This window comes from Eubalaena glacialis, chromosome 8, assembly GCF_028564815.1.
Source record: "Eubalaena glacialis isolate mEubGla1 chromosome 8, mEubGla1.1.hap2.+ XY, whole genome shotgun sequence".
NCBI classification, from domain to species: domain Eukaryota; kingdom Metazoa; phylum Chordata; class Mammalia; order Artiodactyla; family Balaenidae; genus Eubalaena; species Eubalaena glacialis.
In genome coordinates this window covers 83,741,485-83,763,664 of record NC_083723.1, presented here as the reverse complement: position 1 = coordinate 83,763,664, position 22,180 = coordinate 83,741,485, and the positions used below count along the sequence as shown (strand labels likewise).

At 39.8% G+C, this 22,180-nt stretch overlaps 1 protein-coding gene across 5 annotated transcripts in view; it reads right to left on the bottom strand.

Moving 5' to 3' along the window:
- Positions 1 to 20,551, bottom strand: part of AVL9 (AVL9 cell migration associated) — a 66,593-nt gene extending 46,042 nt beyond the window's left edge. For 4 of the 5 annotated variants that reach the window (XR_009701863.1, XR_009701862.1, XM_061198652.1 and 1 more), the window contains exons 1-3: positions 20,236 to 20,496; positions 2,413 to 2,533; positions 611 to 696 (exon numbers count right to left, since the gene is read on the bottom strand). Coding sequence is in view for 3 of the 5 variants with exons in the window: in XM_061198652.1 (XP_061054635.1) it covers positions 611 to 696; positions 2,413 to 2,533; positions 20,236 to 20,328 (300 nt within the window). In the remaining 2 variants the exon portion in view is untranslated. Of the gene's footprint in view, positions 1 to 610; positions 697 to 2,412; positions 2,534 to 20,235 lie in introns of all 5 variants that reach the window. The other variant, XM_061198654.1, reaches the window with a different exon arrangement.
- Between the last annotated feature and the right edge of the window lie 1,629 nt (positions 20,552 to 22,180).

Genomic DNA, 22,180 nt, shown 5'->3' with positions numbered 1-22,180 from the left:
CACCACAAAAAGAACGGTGCTGCTCAGAAGCAAACCAGGAAAGGGGAAACTACCATCTTGGTTTATTTAAATTTATTAATTAGAGATATTATAGTAAGTTAGGCATTAAGCAGGAAGGTAAGTTTAAGAATGATCAAAATCTTAGTTATATATAATTAAGATAACTTGCAAGTAGTTTGCAGCTACTATAAGTACTTTCCATTACTTCTAGAATGTTCCTTAAAAAAAAAAAAAATACAATACTCATTACCATTCCATTTTTTAAAGTTACATACCAAACACTAGAAATAGAAAACTCAAGGACACCATGAAATTGACATACAGTATTTTGAAGACAAATGGATAATTTTGGTATCACTATCTAAAAACAATGTACAAAATATTATACAATACAAATATAATTAGTCGCCAGTGTCAACTTAGAAAAACATTCATGTGAATAAACTGGTACTATAGAGAAAACAGCTACATAGTTTATAAAAATTTAAAACAATATCACAGGTACCACATGAAACATAAAGACTATGTATTTCCCCAAATTCTACATCTTAAGTGGCCAACAATTAAACAATTTTTTAGTGTTTTTTAGTGTTATTCATTTTAACTGTACCTTGGCTTCAATTTGTCGATAGCAAGAGATACCATATACAGTGGCTCCATTTCCATTTCTGGGTGGCAAGTGAAAAAACACAGTATCTAAGAGATATACAGAAAAAGGTAAATACCAAAGTGGACTACCCATATTAATAATAAACTCTGACGTTATTATAATGCAGTCACTTAAACAAAAACGATGAAGTAACAAGGAACCCATGTCAGACTTATTTCTAGCATCACAACCACTGGTTTCTTAGAATTCCTCTCACTGCCTTCCAGTGTACACTCATCACAAAAAGCCCAAGAGGCTGAATCATAACAGGTCGAATTGAGACTACAATCACTTTTCTCAGAAAATACTTTATTATACAGGATTATTCCAGATAAAAAGAAAGTAAAGAATCATACAAACCAAAGGCAACACATAAATTTTGAATAGATCCAAGAAATTCTTGGGACAATTGGGGAAATTTGAACATAGATTAGATATGAGATGGTATTATGGAATTACTGTTAAATCTCTTAGCTGTGGTAAAAGAATCGAAAGTCATCCCGGGGAATGATCTTATTTTTACAAGATGCAGGCTGAAGTATTTAAAGTGTCATGATGTTTGCAACTGACTTTCAAATAGTAGAGGCAAAACCGTACACATATATAAAGAAAGTTTGTGGAATATTTACTATTCATCCAACTTTTCTGTATGTTTAAAAGCTTTCATGATAAAAAGGTTAAAAAAAAAAGATTTGTGAGGTTAAAAGTACAGCATTTAAATTTTATGTTAGGGACTTCCCTGGTGGCGCAGTGGTTAAGAATCCGCCTGCCAATGCAGGGGACACGGGTTCGAGTCCTTGTCTGGGAAAATCCCACATGCCGCGGAGAAACTAAGGCCATGCGCTACGACTACTGAGCCTGCGTTCTAGAGCCCGTGAGCCACAACTACTGAAGCCCGCACACCTAGAGCCCGTGCTCTGCAACAAGAGAAGCCACAGCAATGAGAAGCCCGCGCACCGCAACGAAGAGTAGCCCCCTCTCTCTGCAACTAGAGAAAGCCTGCGCACAGCAACGAGGACCCAATGCAGCCAAAAATAAATAAATAAATAAATTTAAAAAATTAATTTTATGTTAAACTGCAGAGTAATATTTGCTTCATTTCATACAAAAATTAGTAAATATTAGAAAAACAAGTAGCCAAACCAAGTTTAATCTTGTGTCTTGGTAGAGCCTCTAATACCATGATCAAGTATAGTATATTTCTTCATTAAGCCATTCAAAGCACTCATCTATACGGTGATAGGAGACTCAGTACTAACTTCACAGCACTGCTTTCTTTGAGGGTGTTAACATGCTCCCCACGCATGCAAGCAAACTTTTAAGCAGAGCACTGTGATGGCAGTGCTCCAGAGGTGGAGAAGCAATCCCAGCTGTTTTCAGGTGGGCACTGGAGGACGAAGCTAGAGCGCCAATCAATCTGCAGCTGGTGCAGGTAAAGCTCCTTAGTTTGTCTCTGAGAGGAGTCTGCAGTTTAAATGCAGAAAGTGCTACCAGTAGCAGATGTCCTAATATGGCTAATCACTTACTTTGGCCAGAGCTCTTGGCAAAGGAGTGGCCAGTGTTCACCAACCATTACCAATATAAGCCTGGCACTTCTCTGCAGATCCTCTAGTATATGACTAACTAGTCATCTCCAAAGAAGCATTTAAATATTTTATGAATAGTCACAATAGGCCAAAGGTCTTTCATTACCAAAGTACTCAGACTCGTGGCAAATTTTTAAAAAAGCCACCTACTGATTGCTCCACTGTCTGTTTACATACCTTCTTGGTAGTTGTGTGCGCCATCTGGCAAGGCAAGGAAGGGCAAATACTTCCATTCTTCAGGTAGAGTGTGACTGTCATGTCCATCTCCTGGAATCAGGGGCGGGTAAGAGAATTCAACCTAAAATGGTAAGGAATGTTAGCCAACAGGTTGATGATCAAAGGGAGCACTATATCCTGGCAGACAAAAACGCTTTCAAATTCTCAATGACAGAACTAAGGATAAGCCATACTTCTTGATGCCATTTTCAGCAAACCTATGGTATAGAAGAGGAAAAAGAAAAAGGGAGGAAAGCCACGGAGCAGCTAAGCCTGTGTGCCACAACTACTGAAGCCCGCGCGCCTAGAGCCCGTGCTCCGCAACAAGAGGAGCCACCGCAATGAGAAGCCCGCGCACCGCAACGAAGAGTAGCCCCTGCTCACCGCAACTAGAGAAAGCGTGTGAGCAGCAATGAAGACCCAATGCAGCCATAAATAAATAAATAGATACATAAAGTTTAAGAAAAAAACCCTAAAAAAAAGAAAGAAAAAATGAGGAAAAAGAAAAAATTTGTAAGCCTTTTCCCCCTTTTTTATTTAAAGGAGTTTAACTTTGATGTGCACGAGGGTAGGGGGTAGTGGTGGTGGTGACTGGATTGAAGATGTACATTTGGAAGCTGTTATCAAATAGACAGTAACTGAAGACATGGAGCCCTGAGAAAAACCAATATCCTCCTGAACTGAGCAGGAGAGATCCAACAAAAGAGCCTAAGAAGTTGAGCCAAGTTCTAGATTTGCTTCCCATCAATTGGCTCCCTTGCTCCCAATACTTGAAGCTTTGAGTTCATGGTTTCGATGGGTTGTTAGGGAGGTGAATGGGCATTAACCACCACTTCAGGTTATTTTTTTTCCCAAGACTGAGAACTGATCAATGAAGTCTCTCTAATACTGTTTGTCTTGTAGAAATAACAAAGTTTTTAGTATAAGCCCCCAGTTTCTGGCATTCCCTAGGTTTACTAACATTTTCCCTTTGCTTATGGGTTTTTTTGTTGTTATTTCAATGAGACTTTTGGAGAGGAAGGCAGAATTAAATGCTGAGGACTTGGGTTATCATACTGACGTAAGTTCTAAGTGTCTGTTTAATTTTCTTTCAAAGTATATTTAAGCAGGAATTTGCATTGCATTAGTAATAAATACACTGAAGTTGGAACAACATAGGGATAAGAATCACTTTTAGATTCCATCTTTAATGTGGAAAGACATGATGGCTCATTTTCCCACATCTCAAGGTAATCAAGGTGCCACTAGTCACATGAGAGCCGATTATAAAAGGGCTTTAATAATGATTATTTTTAACAGGTGATCTAGTTCTATATTGAAAATGTTTAAATTTCCCTGTGCCCACCTCCAGAAGCAATCAACATTTCAGTTTGAAAGGATCAGTTACTTAACATCAATTAACTGAAGGCTGGGCATAAATAATCTCAAGCGACATTTCACATTTCTCTGTATCTTCTCTATCATAGCAGTTTTATATTGGCAAATCTTAAAAGTGTAAGGGAAGGCAAGGTGTGCCATAGAGGGAAAGACATAAATTCAAAGCTGATGCTATGAAGCTGGTAGTTACAGAGCTAAAAAAAATTCCCAACTCAGAATTCTTGCTTTAACAAGGAAAAAAAAAAAAAAAAAGAAACAAGAAAATAAATTATTGTATTTTATGTAAACACTGAAGTCCAATATATAACACATAAGAAGTCCTGGTAATTATTACAAAATAATTTCTTTTGGAAAACCACTAATTTTTATGTATAGTATTTATTTTAAAAGCATTTAGTATGGAATAAACATGCTTTTAAATAAATATAAACATCATGGACTCAAATTCTCACAAATGCATCATGAAGTATGTTGCTCTTCAGGATCCAAAAAGTTTGCCAACTAAAAATTATCACTTGCAATCTGCCTCTACAAGGATTAGGTCACTAGCCACTGCAGTCACTGACCTTCAGCACACCCTGAAAGGAGTTCAGGGCGGAGATCAGGAATGACGCACTCTGTGCTCTGGGAAAAACTGGCAGAACAGGCTTTCAGATAGTTAGATCTTTTCAGAAGATTTGAGCCCAATTTCTTGCATCTTCTCATATCTAGAAAAGCACTAAAATCATTAACGGAGACATCTGCTCCTTGTGACTAGCAGCAACCCTCTGCCAAAATGTGTGCTTGATTGCACACATCCCCCTTCACCAACTCACACGTATACTGGGACTTCCATGGTGGTCCAGCGGTTAAGAATCTGCCTTCAGGGACTTCCCTGGTGGCGCAGTGGTTAAGAATCCGCCTGCCAATGCAGGGGACGAGGGTTCAAGCCCTGGTCCGGGAAGATCCCACATGCCGCGGAGCAACTAAGCCCGTGCATCACAACTACTGAGCCTGCGCTCTGGAGCCTGTGTGCCACAACTGCTGAGGCCTGTGCGCCTAGAGCCCGTACTCTGCAGGGAGAGAGGCCACCGCAATGAGAAGCCTGCTCACCGCAACTGGTGAAAGCTCACGGGCAGCAACGAGGACCCAACGCAGCCAAAAGTAAAATAAATAAATAAAATAATAATAATAACAGATTTAGGATATTTCCTTAAAAAAAAAAAAGAAAAATCTGCCTTCCAATGCAGGGGATGCAGGTTCGATCCCTGGTCGGGGAACTAAGATCCCACATGTCAAGGGGCAACTAAGTCCGAGTGCCGCAACTACTGAGCCCACACGCCGCAACGAACAGCCCACACACCACAACGAAGACAGCCATAAATAAATAAATAAATAAATAAATAAATAAAATCTCCATTAAAAAAAAAATCACACATATACTAACCTCTCCTGCTACCTCTTCAGAGCAGTTCCTCAGAGGTTTCTGAGAGGCTGTCTCCTGGGCTATAGTTCTCATTTTGCCCCCCAAAAAACTTAACTCACAACTCTCACGTTGTGTGTGTTTTTTTGTTTGTATTCATTTGACAAGTTTAATCTAGAAAATTCCAAAAGAAAGTAGTATGCCAACGCTCAACCTCTTATTTAATATTTATTTATTTATTTTATTTATTTATTTTGGCTGCACCAGGTCTTAGTTGCAGCAGGTGGGATCTTCGTTGGGGCATGTGGACTTCTTAGTTGCAGCATGTGAACTCTTAGTTGCGGCATGCGTGTGGGATCTAGTTCCCCAATCAGGGCTCAAACCCAGCCCCCCTGCATTGGGAGCACAGAGTCTTACCCACTGGACCACCAGGGAAGTCCCTCAACCTCTTATTTAAACATGGAAATGCAATTTGAAATAATAAAGTTTTTACTCATATATTGAAAAACATGAAAAAGATTATTCATATTTTGTGTTGACAAGAGTATGGGGCTTGGCTGTGGGACTGTAAATTGGTACAGCAGTTTGGATGACTATTTGGCAGTATTATCAAATCAACAATACATTGACTCAGCAAGTTCAGTTTTAGGAATTTATCCCACGAATACACAGATATTCACACAGATATGTACAAAAATATTCACAGAAACATGACTTATTGAAGCATAAAAATCGGAAACCTAAATATTCGTCAGAAGACTGGTCAAATAAATTTTACATCAGGTCTATCCAGCTGTAAAAAAGAATCATAGATTTATAATATATTGATAAAGCAAGATAGGTATGGTACACTGTATAGTAGGTAAAATAAGAACCCTCCAGACATGACCATCTCCTAACCCCTAGAATCTGTCAATGTTACCTTACAATGCAAAAGGGACATTGCACATAAGATTATCTCCAGATGGGGATTATCCAGGCGGTCCCAGTGTAATCACAAGGGTCCTTATAAGAGAGAGGCAGAAGAGACAGAGTCAGAGATATTTGAAGATGCTATGCTTCAAGATGCTTTGAAGATGGAGAAAGGGGCCATGAGCTAAGGAATGCAGGCAACCTCTAGAAGCTGGAAAAGGCAAGAAAACTGATCCTCCCTTAGAGCATCCTGAAGAAACGCAGAGCTGCCAACACCTTGATTTTAGCCTAGTGAAACCCATTTCAGATTTCTGACTTCCAGAACGCTAATAAATTTGTGTTGTTGTAAGTGTGTTGTTTGTGGTAACAGAAGCAATAGAAAATTAATACGTACTGTTAAATTTAAAAAGCAAGCAGGATATCAGTAAATATAGTATAATCCTACTTATACTGTGATTCCATTTATGCAAACAATTATACATCTTTATAAATGGATTAAAAAACATACTTGAAAAAACCTTTAATAGAGGTTTTATCTCTGGAGAGGTGAAAAGAATTGGGGATTGGAGCTAAAGGAATATTCCTGTTAATTTTTTTCCATCTTTTTTTTTTTTTAATTTCAAACTTACAGAAAATTTGAAAGAGTTCAAAAATCTTGTAACTTTCATCTATATTCACAAACTGCTAATTTTTTGGCCATATGTGCTTTATTTGTGTTGCACGTGTATACAAATACTTTCTAAACCATTTGACAAGAAGTTGAAGATATTATCATTTACTTTTAAGTAAATTGGTATTTATTTTTAAATTATTGCTTTTTAAAAATTAATTAATTAATTAATTAATTTACTTTTGGCTGTGCTGGGTCTTCGTTGCTGTGCACGGGCTTTCTCTAGCTGTGGTGAGCGGAGGCTACTCTTCCTTGCTGTGCGCGGGCTTCAGTAGTTGTGGTGGCTTAGTTGCTCCGCAGCATGTGGAATCTTCCCAGACCAGGAATTGAACTTGTGTCCCCTGCATTGGCAGGCGGATTCTTAACCACTGTGCCACCAGGGAAGTCCCTAAATGATTGCTTAAAAAAAAAATTTTTTTTTTGACGTGGACAATTTTTAAAGTCTTTATTGAATTTGTTACAATATTGCTTCTGTTTTATGTTTCGGTCTTTTGGCTGTGAGGCACGTGGGATCTTAGCTCGGACCAGGGATGGAGCTAACCTGCACCCCCTGCGAAATCTTAACCACTGGACCGCCAGGGAAGTCCCTAAATGACTGCTTTTAGAATAATAATTTTTAAAAAAGCAAATGATAACCACAAGCAGTTCCTAACTTCTGAAGGAAGTATTTCCATCCTATCCTTTTGGAGGCAAAGGGACATGGAGAGATCCATTTCCTTTTCTGAAGATTTAGTTATCAAATTACCAAAGGCCAGAGTCTAATATCTGATGCTATGTTATGTTCAATATATGATCCTGATTCTATTAAAGGAAGATCTGTTTTGAGTGACTCTAGTTTGAACTTAAAATGCAATCAACTCATAAAATTGTTATAAATATAAGTTAAGTGTAGATACTACATATGTTTGAAGAATTCCGTTGGGTAAAATAAGGCGGCTTTAGACTGACTTGCATCCAGAATACTTGTAACATTGATTCTTCAGGAAAATGTATTCAGAATTTCAAACAGCTAACTTTTTTGTGACACAACTTTTTCATAAATTGTACACTGCCTATACTGTGTTGGCAACTTTCTAGAATTCTTCTGCTAGTTTATTTGCTACAAACAAATCCTTGCATTTGGAGACTGCTAAACTTGCTAATCAAATTTACAATAGTTCACACAAACTCCTTTCTGTGTCTACACACATACAACAATTTCAATGGCTATATGGTGTTGTTTCATTATTTAATCAACCCTTTACTGTTGAACATTTTAAGTTTTTTTAAATTATTATAAGCTATTCAGTACAGTTAAATGTGATGTAATAAAAAAAAAATAGATTTTTATTTGGTCTTTGTCCCTGGTCCTGACCCAAAGCTCCTAAAACCCTTAGAATTTCCTAAGTGATAGGAGCAGCCTTTGTTATTCATAACAAGATGCTTTCAACCATACCTGGGTTTATGCTAATGAGGGGACTCTTGGTGGGCATGGGCTAAATGGCTCCAGGATGGGGCTTGGTCACCAGAACCATCACGCCTTGATTTGAAGCTAGGAACTTTCAGCGCCACCCCTAAACCTCCGGGGAGGGGAGAGGGGCTAGAGATTGAGTTCAATCACCAATGGCTAATGATTTAATACATTATGCTTATGTAATGAAACCTCCATAAAATCCCCAAATGATGAGGTTCAGGGAGCTTCCCAGTTGGTAAAGACACTGAGGTGCTGGGAGGATGCTGTGCCCAGGGACGGCATGGAAGTTGCATGTCCCTTCCCACCTACTTTTTGTCCTATGCATCTCTTCCATTTGGCTATTCCAGAGTAGTAGCCTTTAATAAACCAGTAAAGGTAAGCAGTGTTTTCCTGAGTTTTACAAGTTGTTCTAGGAAATTTTAGAACCTGAGGGGTAGACACATAGCGTAGAATAGAACTGAATTGTAGGATATCCGGTCAGTGTGTGGGGAAAAACAAAATAACAATGAATCTGGTATCTCCCAAGTAATGGGATTTATAAACCTTAAGTTGTACATTCTTCATATTTTGAATACAGACTCAACACTCTATAGGCCCCTTTTCAATATGTCCAAAATAATCCAGACAGACACACAATTCATGGCACATAAGCTTAAGAGGAATTCTCTTGGAGGTTACCTGAGAGTCTCACATAATACTCAGTTGAATCAAAATGCAATTTAAACAATAATGCCAATAAAACTAAGCAGTACCACAGAAAGTAAAGGTAGGTAGTATAGTAGGCTGCCTCACTGTCCAACTCTAGGGGAAACCACCACCACTGCAGTTTACAAGAAGGGCTCTCCCTGCAGCTGTGCTGTGCAGGGTCTGCATACTGTACAGGGTAGCCCTCAGTATATGTGAAAAATCACTGACAAAAACCAAAGTAAACCTTCAGAGATAAGCAACATTTAGAATGATTATCATCCAGTAAGGTTACTATTTTACAGTGAAAGTTCACAGCCCCAAATCTAAGTTAAATTTGGGGAGCAAAGATGGTATCTGGGAGGGCATTAGCACAGACAATATATAACAGATACATCAAATGTTCCCCTATGATTAACTCAAACAAATTTTAAGTAGCTCTCTTTCTATGTCAACCAACACTCATATGGCAAAATCTATTTTGATCTCAATTAGTAGTAATAATTTACATACTTAACTACAAAAGATAAGAGGAGGGAAAAAGAAGACAATGGCTGATTGCTAACAAGGGAAAGCTGAATAAAGATGCTCTAATCACAAGGAATAAAAGGCAATTTTTCTTAATGCTAAATGAACTATGTAAGAAATGGTGACATATATATATATATATTTTTTTTTTTTTAATTTTTGGCTGCTTTGGGTCTTCGTTGCTGTGCGCGTGCTCTAGGTGCGTGGACTTCAGTAGTTGTGGCTCACGGGCTTAGTTGCTCTGCGGCATGTGGGATCTTCCCGGACCAGGGCTCGAACCTGTGTCCCCTGCATTGGCAGGTGGACTCCCAACCACTGCGCCACCAGGTAAGTCCTGTGACGTATGTTTATCCTCCAGGAATGGTAAAAATTACAACCCCTTTCCACAGTTCACAAGTCAAATTGGGGTGCTCTAATCAGATTCCATCTACTTTGTCTTCAGAAGCAAAAGACTGAAAAAACAACAATGAAAAACTACAAAAACAAAACAATTAACATAGTGTCTTGGTGTGGACTTTGATTACTTCAAAAGTACCTGTTGTTCACTGTCTAACAATCCACTCTACTGTCAAGAGAACCATAAAAGCCACAATGCTAAACAGCACACAAATTAAACACATCCTTGGACCCCACAGATATGGCTACAACAGGGCTTACTAAGGGAAGGAGAGGGCTTCCTGAAATTCTGAAGCAACTGCTCCACCTCTCCACTCCCTTCCTAAGTACCTCAGGGATTTTACCTCCTTTATCAGAAGCACAGGGTACTTGTTTTCTTAACAGTCAAAACATTTTAGGCACCAAGGCTCTGTCATGATGTTTTTCAATTTAAATGAAACTTTGGACGTAGAAGACACATCTTCTCTGAGTTATATTTTCCCTCGCAAATTTCTCAACAATTCAGTACTAGAAAAGAAATGGCACTCTTCCTCATTAGTCTCTTACAAAGTTGGCAGAGCTGAAATTACAAAGGGATATTAGGAATACTGTATATAAAGTTCCCCTAATATAGGAGAGCTAGGAAGAGGATTTATAAAAAACATAGGGTGGAATGATGAAGACTGATCTTCTGGATGAGATGATATAAATAGAACATTATCTCTAGGCTATTGAGAATATATACAAACATGATTATCAAAGCTACAAAAATTATTTTCTTGCAGGAAAAAAAATTAGAAACTTCCTAATAAATGATTTAAATCAATTTGTCTTAGGGACTTCCCTGGTGGTCCAGTGGGTTCCCAATACAGGGGGCCCGGGTTCGATCCCTAGTCGGGGAACTAGATCCCACACGCATGCCGCAACTAAGAGTTCGCATGCCGCAACTAAGGAGTCCGCATGCCGCAACTAAGACCCAGCACAGCCAAAAAAATCAATTTGTTTTAATGAACTCTACCCTAGCAATCTTTTACACATCAATTTATTTCTAATGTATTTATTTTTGGCTGCACTGGGTCTTCGTTGCTGCACGCGGGCTTTCTCTAGTTGTGGTGAGCGGGGGTTACTCTTCATTGCTGTGTGCGGTCTTCTCATTGTGGTGGCTTCTCTTGCCGTGGAGCACGGGCTCTAGGCGAGTGGGCTTCAGTAGTTGTGGCTCGCGGGCTTAGTCGCTCTGCAGCATGTAGGATCTTCCCGGACCAGGGCTCGAACCCATGTCCCCTGCGTTGGCAGATGGATTCTTAACCACTGCGCCACCAGGGAAATCCCACACATCAATTTATTTTTAATATTTCAATATTGAACTTTTACATGGCAAAAAAGATTCCAATTTCTGGGCATGCACCACACCCACAAAATAGAATCTAACAAATTACTAATATCACCTGTGAAAGCCATGGGGGCAGGAACAGGTTTCATTAACAACCCTGCAGTGATTTCCTCATATATTAATAAATAGCTAGCATACCCTGTGACGAGTTGGATGAAGAAAACACAAGTGCAGAGGGCCATATTTCAAATCTAACTGGACACCCAAACATAGTTTATTCTGAAGTCAGACTTCTGACAATTTAATTACCTAGAACACTGCCAACTAGGAACAAGTAAGAAAAGCATCTATCAGCCTAACCAGCTGTCATGCAGCCCTGGATAATATACTAAGGAGAAGTCTTTAGGTCTTCTTTCAAAACCCATGACTGAGTCATTTTATTTCATACACATTTAGTAGATGTGCCCTCCCAGTCCACTGAAGAAAAGAAGCAACATATGAGAAAGCAGGGAGGGGAAGCTGAAAACTACAACATTATGTTTCTGGTCAACACTGAGAAGTAACTGCTCACTGCTCCATCATCTCCCTCTCTCTGACTGGCTATCAAAAGCCCAGCTGAGTCGGAGGCATGTGCAAATCACTCTATGTTAAAATAAACCGATAATGCCATAGTACAACGAGTGACATCTGTTATGAAGGCAGAATCATCCAGACTAACTTAAACTGTGTTCAGTATATGCTGCTACAAAATCTATTTAAACAAGATCCCCATTTAAAAAAAAAAAGAACGAAAAGAAAAGATGACTTAGTCTCCACACTTAGAAAAATGGTGCAAAGTCACAAGGATGTTCTTTGCTGCACTTTTCAAAATAGCAAAAAATTGGAATGCCACCTAAGTATCTAAAAAGGAGACCAGTTAAATAAAGATGTCTACAAAATATTATTTAGCTATTTTAAAAATGCTATAATTCAATACTTATCAAAATGGAAGATATTAATGGTAAAATATTACATAAAAAAAGGCAGGTCCTAAAATTTGTTTATAGTATGATACATTTTTGGAAAGAGTTATATATATTCATAAAAAATATTCCTCCAGGAATATTCAAGGCAGGTTTCTCTAGGATATAGGATTTTAAGTGCTAGTTTTCTTTTTTGTTTCCCTCTCTATATTTTCTCACTTTTCTACCACAGTGAGTACATATTACTCCTGAAAAGAAATGTCATTTTTTGGGACTTCCCTGGTGGTGCAGTGGTTAAGAATCCACCTGCCAATGCAGGGGACATGGGTTCGAGCCCTGCTCCAGGAAGATCCCACATGCCCGGAGCAACTAAGCCTGCGAGCCACAACTACTGAGCCCGCGTGCCACAACTACTGAAGCCCGCGCACCTAGAGCCCGTGCTCCACAACAAGAGAAGCCACCACAATGAGAAGCCCGTGCACCGCAATGAAGAGTAGCCCTGCTCGCCGCAACTAGAGAAAGCCCGTGCACAGCAATGAAGACCCAACACAGCCAAAAATAAATAAATAAATTTATTTTTTTGGAAGTCATTTTTTAAAACAGCTGAAATATGATTTTAAAAATTGTCAAAAATATCAATTTAAATAACATCCTCTAAAAATATCCTCTAAAAATATTCTAGGGAGAAACTGAGTTTTTAATCTGGTGGCATCTTTTTTTTTTTGGCCACGCTGCATGGCATGCAGGATCTTAGTTCACCATCGTGCCCCTTGCAGTGGAAGGGGGGAGTCCTAACCACTGGACTGCCAGGGAATTCCCTCTGATGGCACTGTAACCAAAGAATATAATAGGACCAGTCTTTCTCAAAATTATTAGGTAAGTAGGTCTTCATCTTCCTCTCGTAGAGCCCATCCATGATAGACCAGGGCCCTTCTGCAGTCTTCCCTTGTCTAGCAAAATCTGTGCTCAGCGAAGGATCTGCACCACACTGATAACAAGGAGAAGGCTACCCATGATATGTATTTTACTGGGGATCAAAGACTTAAGGCAAAGAAAGAAATTTATGCCTGCTGTATAAAAAAATAAAATTCAAAAAAAAGAAATTTATTTACTGTTAGGCACTTTCTAGCTACCTGGGGAGAATTATAAGAGGACAAAAGAAGCTTCCTGATATTTCTAAATTTCCATTACACAGGTTGACCTCCCACCCTGGTTAGCTGTAATGCCAAGGCCTAAAAGAAAACTATTCCACCGCTATTAAGTGTTAATGTTGCAGCCCTGCAAAGTCAGAGATTTTCATCATTTCAGCATAGAAAAAGCATGGCTAAAATCAGCAAAAAACCTCCACCCAAATATAAAAGTGCTATGGAGGGCCAGAAAACGCAATCTTCTTTCAAGAGTTTTTCTGCATAGCTAAAAAAAAAAAAAATCCTTAGATTTTCCCATAATCAGCCCACTCAGACTTTTATTCTTCCCTAACCTCTAATTCTCCAAAAATTTGTTTTTTCTGTTCCAAGACCTACTTATTCCAACAAGAATCACAAACAATACCTCCCCAATATTTCTTCATTGTCACCACAAGATTCCATCAATAGCAGGTGCATAAACTTTGTATCTGTCAGCCAGCCTTCTGTCACCAAAACCTGAATGGGTCAGGGCTTGACACTATCACCCTAACATAAACCAACCGTCCCCTCAAATCTCCTCAACCCATTCCTGAATTTACAATACTACATCCTGCTACTCATGGAGATTTCCCCATGATCAGCCCACTCAGACCAAAAGGAAAATATACTGTTCTCTTCACTGCTTCTAGTTGCTTTATTCACTGTTGTAACTACTCATGTAAACATGAGTTCTAGTGCTTTAATAATTCTACTTTTTAAAGAAGTAGTCTGGTAAAACCAGTTTATCCAAGAATTAAAACTGCCAGTTATGTTTACAAAACCATGAACTCTATCAGAATAGTGGTCAAAATTCAAGTAATAATTCCAACTTTTTATGGCATCACTTTGCAAAATAACTACTCCCTATTAATTTGAGTGTTTTAAAAAGTTCCACTCTATCTATGAAAGAACCAAAAAGTCTGATATACATTGATTATACTATTTTGCCAAACATTATGCAAATCTGACAAATACAGTTTATATATTTACTTCCACAAAGCAAATAAGGAACAAGCAAAACTCTGGGACACACAATCTGTAACAAGCAAACTACTATATAGAAGATGTCCATAAATTACCTCATGTCAATGAGTCTAATTGCAGGTGAATAAGAAGGAAGAAGAATTCTTTGCTAAGTGCTAAATTTTAAAAAATTTCAGAGAAAGAGTTGGAATGGATAAATATTCCAAAACCATTTGAATTGTCATGGTAGTACTTTAGCTCACTTAAAATGTTCTAAATGTTAAGTAGATCAATAAACTAGAATAATGACCACTAGAAATTAACACGGTATCTACAGAAGAATTCATTCTCATGAATTACCCAAATAAAAATGAAAAAATAATCAAATGATAAACAGATGTTCATTTTAATTTAAAAGAAGGCGTTTTTCATTTAAAATACATCTGAAGGCCTCAAAGGTAGAAAAAATAGGAAACAAAGTGAAGGAATCAACATCTACATGCCTAGTTCGAAGTTCTTCAACATAGATGGCTTTCATTTTGCCCATGTAAACCGACCTCTTTATCACAGCACTGCAGAGCACCTTTATAACAGAAGAGTCTACAAAGATTTAGTACATTCCCCTAAATAATCATGTTCAACCCAGCACACTGCTGAAAGGAGTTAATTTTTTTAAAAAGAAATATATTGGCTTTTTAAAAAAATAAATTAATTAATTTATCTTTTTATTTTTGGCTGCGTTGGGTCTTCGTTGCTGCGTGCAGTCTTTCTCTAGTTGTGGCGAGCGGGGGCTACTCTTCGTTGCGGTGTGCGGGCTTCTCATTGCAGTGGCTTCTCTTGTTGTGGAGCACGGGCTCTAGGAGCACGGGGTTCAGTAGTTGTGGCGTGCGGGCTGAGTAGTTGTGGCTCCCGGGCTCTAGGGTGCAGGCTCATTAGTTGTGGCACACAGGCTTAGTTGCTCCATGGCATGTGGGATCTTCCTCGACCAGGGCTCGAACCCGTGTCCCCTGCACTGGCAGGTGGATTCTTAACCACTGCGCCACCAGGGAAATCCCAGGAATTACTTATTTAAGCAAAGGTTTTACTTCGGCTCACTTGAATCTAAATATTACAAATTACAACCAAGTATGGGAATTTTCTCTATGAATAATCTCAGTGTGTGGAATGAACTGGTAATCAACATGACCTGCTGCATTTTGAGTACTTGGAAGAGCAGTCTAACAAAGCACCCTCAAACCACCTAAAACAATCCGAAGTCAGTTACAATTCAATGAGCCATGTACTTTTAATCCTTTACACCTGGAAGTAAAATCTTAACGGTGGAGAAGGTAGCTGATTAATCCATCCTGAGGGAAATCTTACATAATTAGAAAGTCTGAAACACCTGATACACTACTGATTAACAAAGAACGGCAGTCTCTAGAACAGTCCTTCTGCCTAAGACTTAATGCATGTACTTTACAGAACATCAAATATATTTGGATTTTGAAGGGTTAAGAAAGCAGAGTTGGATACATGCACCACAATGTCCATGGCAGCACTATGTACAATAGCCAGGACATGGAAGCAACCTAAATGTCTATCAACAGAGGAATGGATAAAGAAGATGTGGCACATATATACAATGGAATATTACTCAGCCATAAAAAAGAACGAAGTAATCCCACTTGCAGCAACATGGATGGACCTAGAGGTTGTCTACTGAGTGAAGTAAGTCAAAGACAAATACCGTATGATATCGCTTATATGTGGAATCTAAAAAAAATGGTACAAATGAACTTATTTACAAAACAGAAATAGAGTCACAGATGTAGAAAACAAACTTAGTTACCAGGGGGGAAAGCGTGGGGCAGGCGGGTGGATAGATTGGGAGACTGGGATTGACATATACACAATACTATATAAAAAATAGAGGACCTACTGTATAGCACGGGGAACTGTACTCAATACTCTGTAATGGCCTATATGGGAAAAGAATCTAAAAAAGAGTGGATATACGTAAATGTATAACTGATTCACTTTGCTGTATACCTGAAACTAACACAACATTGTAAATCAACTATACTCCAATAAAAATTTTAAAAAAAAAGAGTTGTAGGTCATCCAAAATCATTTGCAGAAGTGAAGAACACCCTTTAAGAACTAATATGACATATACTGGAATTTTTAGTACACTTTGATATTTTATAAAAACTAAGACAAAAAAGGGAGAAAGTAGGGCAACCAAAAATGAGAAATGTAGATGAACAAACTATTTTCCCATCTTTTCCTGTACTAGTATACATCAATTGAACATCCTATTCCACCTGGATGAACTTCCATGAATTTATACAAATTTCGTCTCCAGCAAAAGTTTTTTACTGCATTGACATGTCAATTTTATCAATCAACTCAGTGTGAGAGCCTTTCATTCATTTGCTCTGTTGGCTGAGTGGAGTGGCTATGTTAGCAGCCCCCTGACACAACCTGACTACCACCACAGAGGGTTTCAAAGGTTTTTCAGATTATCAACTCACCAACTTTAACTCTCTTTAGAGTCCAGAAATCAGTGTCATCTCTCCAGCTAACCTTCATTAGAGGAGTAACAGAAACCAGATTACTAGTAAGCCAAAATGTTTCTCTGAGAAATAGTAATAGTTCTATTAAAATTATAAGTGTTTGACTCTTGCAAAAGCTACAGAATACACACTAGTTCAATCTAAAAATCACCTACATTTTGACTCTGACAAATTCTAACAAATTCTTGTTTGTTTTGGAAAACCAGGTTCTTAGCTCTTCTTTTTCTGCTATGAGATGTAATTATAATTTTAAATATTTATTTATGTATGTATGTACGTATGTATTTATTTAGGCTGGGAATGGTCTGAGTTGCAGCACGCTGGATCTTCGTTGCGGAATGCACGTGGGATCTTGCTCTCCGACCAGGGATCGAACCTGGGCCCCCTGCATTGGGAGCGCGAAATGACGTAAGTATAATTTTCAAAAGCTGCTTTCAGCCAGCAATAAGAAAATAACCCTGGGACTTCCCTGGTGGTCCAGTGGTTAAGACTCCGCGCTCCCAATGCAGGGGGCCCGGGTTTGATCCCTGGTCAGGGAACTAGATCCTACACAGGGCAACGAAGATCCCGTGCGCCACAACTAAGACCAGGCACAGCCAAATCATCTTTCATTGCATTGTGGCAGAACCCTCTGCATTCTCTTCAATTCTATCAACAACCCAGGTGAGCAGACACTCAACAAGTGTATGTATTCAAAAATAATTGCCTTAGTCTCCCTGAAGCACCTTGTGGATTACAAAAATATATATAAAAGGCATGTATTTTTTCCACTGTACTAAAAGCCTACAACCTAAAGTGCTACTAAAAGAGATGCAGTTATAAAGACCAGGGACATCTGGGCTTTAATGTTAGTGCTGACAAAGAGGCTCTCCTCAACCAAACTTTAGTCAGGCTCCTCTGAACTCTCTTCTCAATTAGGCCCTGACTTCTGGGCTTCTGGGTTCATCTCTGCATTGTCCAATTTTAGCAAGAATCCTGTTAGACCGGTTTAGCTAGAAACCCCTGTTACCCCTGAGGTACTAATTTTCCATCCACTGGCCCCCACTCTGCTTCCTGGCTATAAATTCTCACTTTTCCTTGTTATTTTCAGAATCGAGTCCACCTCTATACCGAGGTCTCTTTTTCAATGTTGCAATTGCTTTTCTGAATAAAATCTGCTTTTACCACTAACTAGCTGTGTAAGTATGTTTAAGTCACTTAACCTTTCTGGGTTTCAGTTTACTCATCTGTAAATTTAAGGGAGGTAGAGTAGATGACCTCTAAGGATCCCTGCCAGGTCTAAAATTCTCATGATGAAATCTGGTAGAGGAAAATGAGGTACAGAAAAAATTAAGCAATTTGGACTTGCTGGAGGTCATAGAGCTGTGAAGCCAGGACATCATCCAGGTCTTCTGACTCCCACCCAGCACAATGTCCATTTTACAAAACCAGTCACCGGGAATTCCCTGGTGGTCCAGTGGTTAGGACTTTCACTGCCAGGGCCTGGGTTCAAACCCTGGTTGGGGAACTAAGATCCTGCAAGCCATGCAGCACGGTCAAAAAAAAAAAAAAATCAATCTCAATGCCGAAACCAAAAGCCAGACAAATCCAGAGAAAGGGCATACCCAGGGTGCTATTTCACCCCAGAGTTCTGCTTCATCTTACAATCTGTTGTTCAGTACTCTTTAATCCCTAAGCAGTATTACATTTTTTTTCCATAAGATAAATCATTTTTCCTTTTGGAAACATCAATTATACTACTTTTACCAATAAAACACGTAGAACACATAATAATTAATCTTGACTTTAGATGACAGCAACGATTAAAAGATTTTATTCTATTTCCTACCAGTATTTCCTTCTGTTTTGTCATTAAAAGTTCCATTCAGTTTGGTTGTGAAGTGGGCCCCAGTTCTTACTTTACTGTAAAAGACTCCTAAATGCCACGGGGCTCAGCTGAATGAACACACATGGTGCCCAGGCAATTCTAAGTCTGACTCCAGCGTGACCTCAGTAAGATCGTTTTACTTCCTCCAAGTTTCAGTTACTTCGCCCATATCCAAAGTAAGTTATAAAAGACAACATCAAAGGTGTGAAGTTTTAAAGTATTAAAAGTCTAATGATGATGAACACTGTGTTTACATGCCATGGTACAATTATCTCAAATATCTATTTTCGTACCTCTAAATATAGGGCCACATTTTTTAAAATTTATTTTTTAAATTAATTTTTATTGTAGTATAATTGCTTTACAATGCTGTGTTAGTTTCTGCTGTGAAGGCCACATTTTAAAAACTTATATTCTACTGCTGCTGCTTTGAATTTTTTTAAATACCATACTGGATAATGCCACTTCCTCCTTGGTATCTTTCTATGCCATTTTTACCTGAGGGATAAGGAATATGATATATTTTAAAGTTAAACAGTCTTTAAAACACGTACAAACACAACTATCTTTTCACTCCATCACTTTTCTGTTACCATCCTCTAACGAACTTAAATTTTGCCAATAAAAGTCTTCTAAAATGTTACATTTTCTGTGAAATGCAAGAAACAAAATGCTATATTACCTAGTGGTAGCAATCAGTATTTTTAATACTTTAAGAATTTCAATTTACCGTTCACTAGCACATTATGACATCACTGCCTTCCAGCGTTTGCTCTCATTAAATAATTCTGTTTCTATCTTTGTTCCCTTGCCTTCCATACATAGACTGCAAATGTTCTATTGTTCCCGTTCACCATTTCAGTGAAGAAGCTTAAAAATGACTTTACATTTGCACGTTTCTTTGCTCGGTAAATACACTTCCTCTCACTGCAATTGAGCTGGAGAGGTCGAGCTCTCACCAAAAGGCAAGATCTGGACAAAACTAAACAGCAAAACCAAGGCCGAATGGGAAGGGGGGGGGGTGGAGTCAGCACACCAGCCTAACAGGGGTTCTAGGGCTTCCACAGATAAACAAAGGAAGTTGATTTCCCCACGGCGCCGCGTGTGCTTCACTCGTGTGGAGTCCCAGAGCTCATTACCTCGAAAACGCAGCCCAAGTGCTGAATTTTTCTAAAGGATCCCATTATAGGTGGACACCCAGAAAGTCAGCGGAGGCAGAGCTGGATGGGGAAGAGCGTGGGCCGACCTTCGATTCCTTCCTCCCACCCCACCAAAGAACCTAAATACCTACCAACCCCAGTATACCGACACATAGCTCCTCCGCTGCTCAAGATACAATTTTCAGGGGCAGGAGAAAAAAGGGAGCGTGGGGGGGTGGGCTTCAGGTGGGGTGAGTGCGAGGAGCTGGAGAGAGGAATCAAGTTCAGGGGCGAAGCCGAGGGCACTAGAGGGAGGTCTAAGCAGAGCGGAGCAGCTTGGGTGCCGGCAGCGCGCGAACGCCCGAACGGCCGGGGGCGGGCACAGGCCCCTTCCTCACCTGGCAGCCCTTCTTGTGATGAAAGCCGACCACCGCGATGTGCAGTACGGGCCCCCGGGGAGCGCTATCGCCGCCCCGCCCGTTCTTCTCCATGGGCGACCGCCGCAGGCCCGCACGACGACGACTGAAATCGCCAAGGGCGGCAAGCCGAGCAACCCCGTGATCCCCAGGAGGACGGCGAGCAATGGATTTCAGGTGTCAGCGAGGGCGCCGCATGAGAGCCGCGCAGGGAGCGGGGACGAGGCCGAGGCTCCTGCAGCTCTGCACCGCCCCCTCGAGCCGCGGCCAAGCTTCCCTCATCCGCTTCCGCTGCTTCCGGGCTGTCACCTGATGCGGCGGCAGCCGCCGGTAAGGCGGGACTGGGCAGGATCTGGAGGCACCTGATGGGGCGGGGCCTGGCGGGGCCTGGAGAGGGGGCGGGGCGCCGGGATGGGGCGGGGCCTGGTGGGGTCGCCTGGCACACCTGTCCCCCGCTCACACCCTCTAGGTGCGATCTCATCCCGCTTCCTCCTCCTCTGTCCTCGTTTCTTCCTCCTTAAAATCTCCGCCCCTTCCCATCTCTTCCCTCAGCTTTCCTTTTTTTTTCTTCACTTTCGGAGTATCCAGTTCTTTCACTTCCTTTCCTTCGCCTCTCTGGCCTACAGTCTCTCTGCTCTTTACTCTTAAATTTTGATAACACGGAGACATATTGGTGCGGCTGTGTATCTGTGTATTCAACCTTTAAATTACCTGCTTACCCAGAGTTTCTCTTTTGCTTCGTTCTATGTTTTTTTCCTTATTTAAATATTATGTATAGGAGTTTGGAAGTGTTTTAAGGCCTGATGCAGAATGTCCTTGAAAGTAACTTTACAGGGAGATCTGTAAAATGATCCTTCTAGTCCTGCTATTTTATTTGTTTACTTATTTATTTATTTATTATTTTAGTCCTGCTATTTAAAAAAAAAAAATTCATTCTATCTTTCTGGGTTTAGTACTCTGGTCAGCACAGAGTACTAAAATACATGGGGTCTGTTGTCACCAGGATTTTTTATTTCCTTGCTGATTGTACTAGTTCAATCAAAAAAAGTTGAATCTCATTTTATGTCAATTTAAAGTGAATAATGGAAATACTAATAGATTTAACAAGTCTTATCCAGGGCAGTTTGAGGATAGGTACCTGCTTCAAATAACATTCACAATTATTACAATAACGAGCTGTGAAGTTTATCATTACAAATTGCACATCCCTTAGTTTAGACAACCTTAGCAGCTGATTCCACTTCTGGCCTTGAAATTTAAGGACATTCATTCTAATCTAAGTATGGCTGAGAAAAACAGTATACTCTTCTTAGAATATACTTTCTATGATTCAGTTGAACTGTTTTAATGCTAAGAAAAATACTGTAGAAAAATTTCAAGATGTTGCTACTATTTCTTTTCTGTATTACAAAATTCTTGGCATTGGCTCAAAACTGTGTGTGAAACTATAATATTGCCTGTATACAGAATATGTTACTGTTTTCTTCCATCTGCTTAAAGGGAAAATTGGAAGAGAAAGTAAACAAGCGGATTTCCAGAATTCTTTCCATCTCTAAATATACAGACTGGTCCATTTAACAATTTAGAATAACAACTTTTACGGTAGTTTTTTTTTTTAATATTTTAAAATTAATTAATTTATTTTTGGCTGCGTTGGGTCTTCGTTGCCGCGCGCGGGCTTTCTCTTGTTGCAGCGAGCGGGGCCTACTCTTCGTTGCGGTGCGCGGGCTTCTCATTGTGGTGGCTTCTCTTGTTGTGGAGCACAGGCTCTAGGAGCACAGGCTTCAGTAGTGGTGGCACATGGGCTCTAGAGCGCAGGCTCAGTAGTTGTGGCACACGGGCTTAGTTGCTCCGCGGCCTGTGGGATCTTCCTGGACCAGGGATCAAACCCATGTCCCCTGCATTGGCAGGCGGATTCTTAACCACT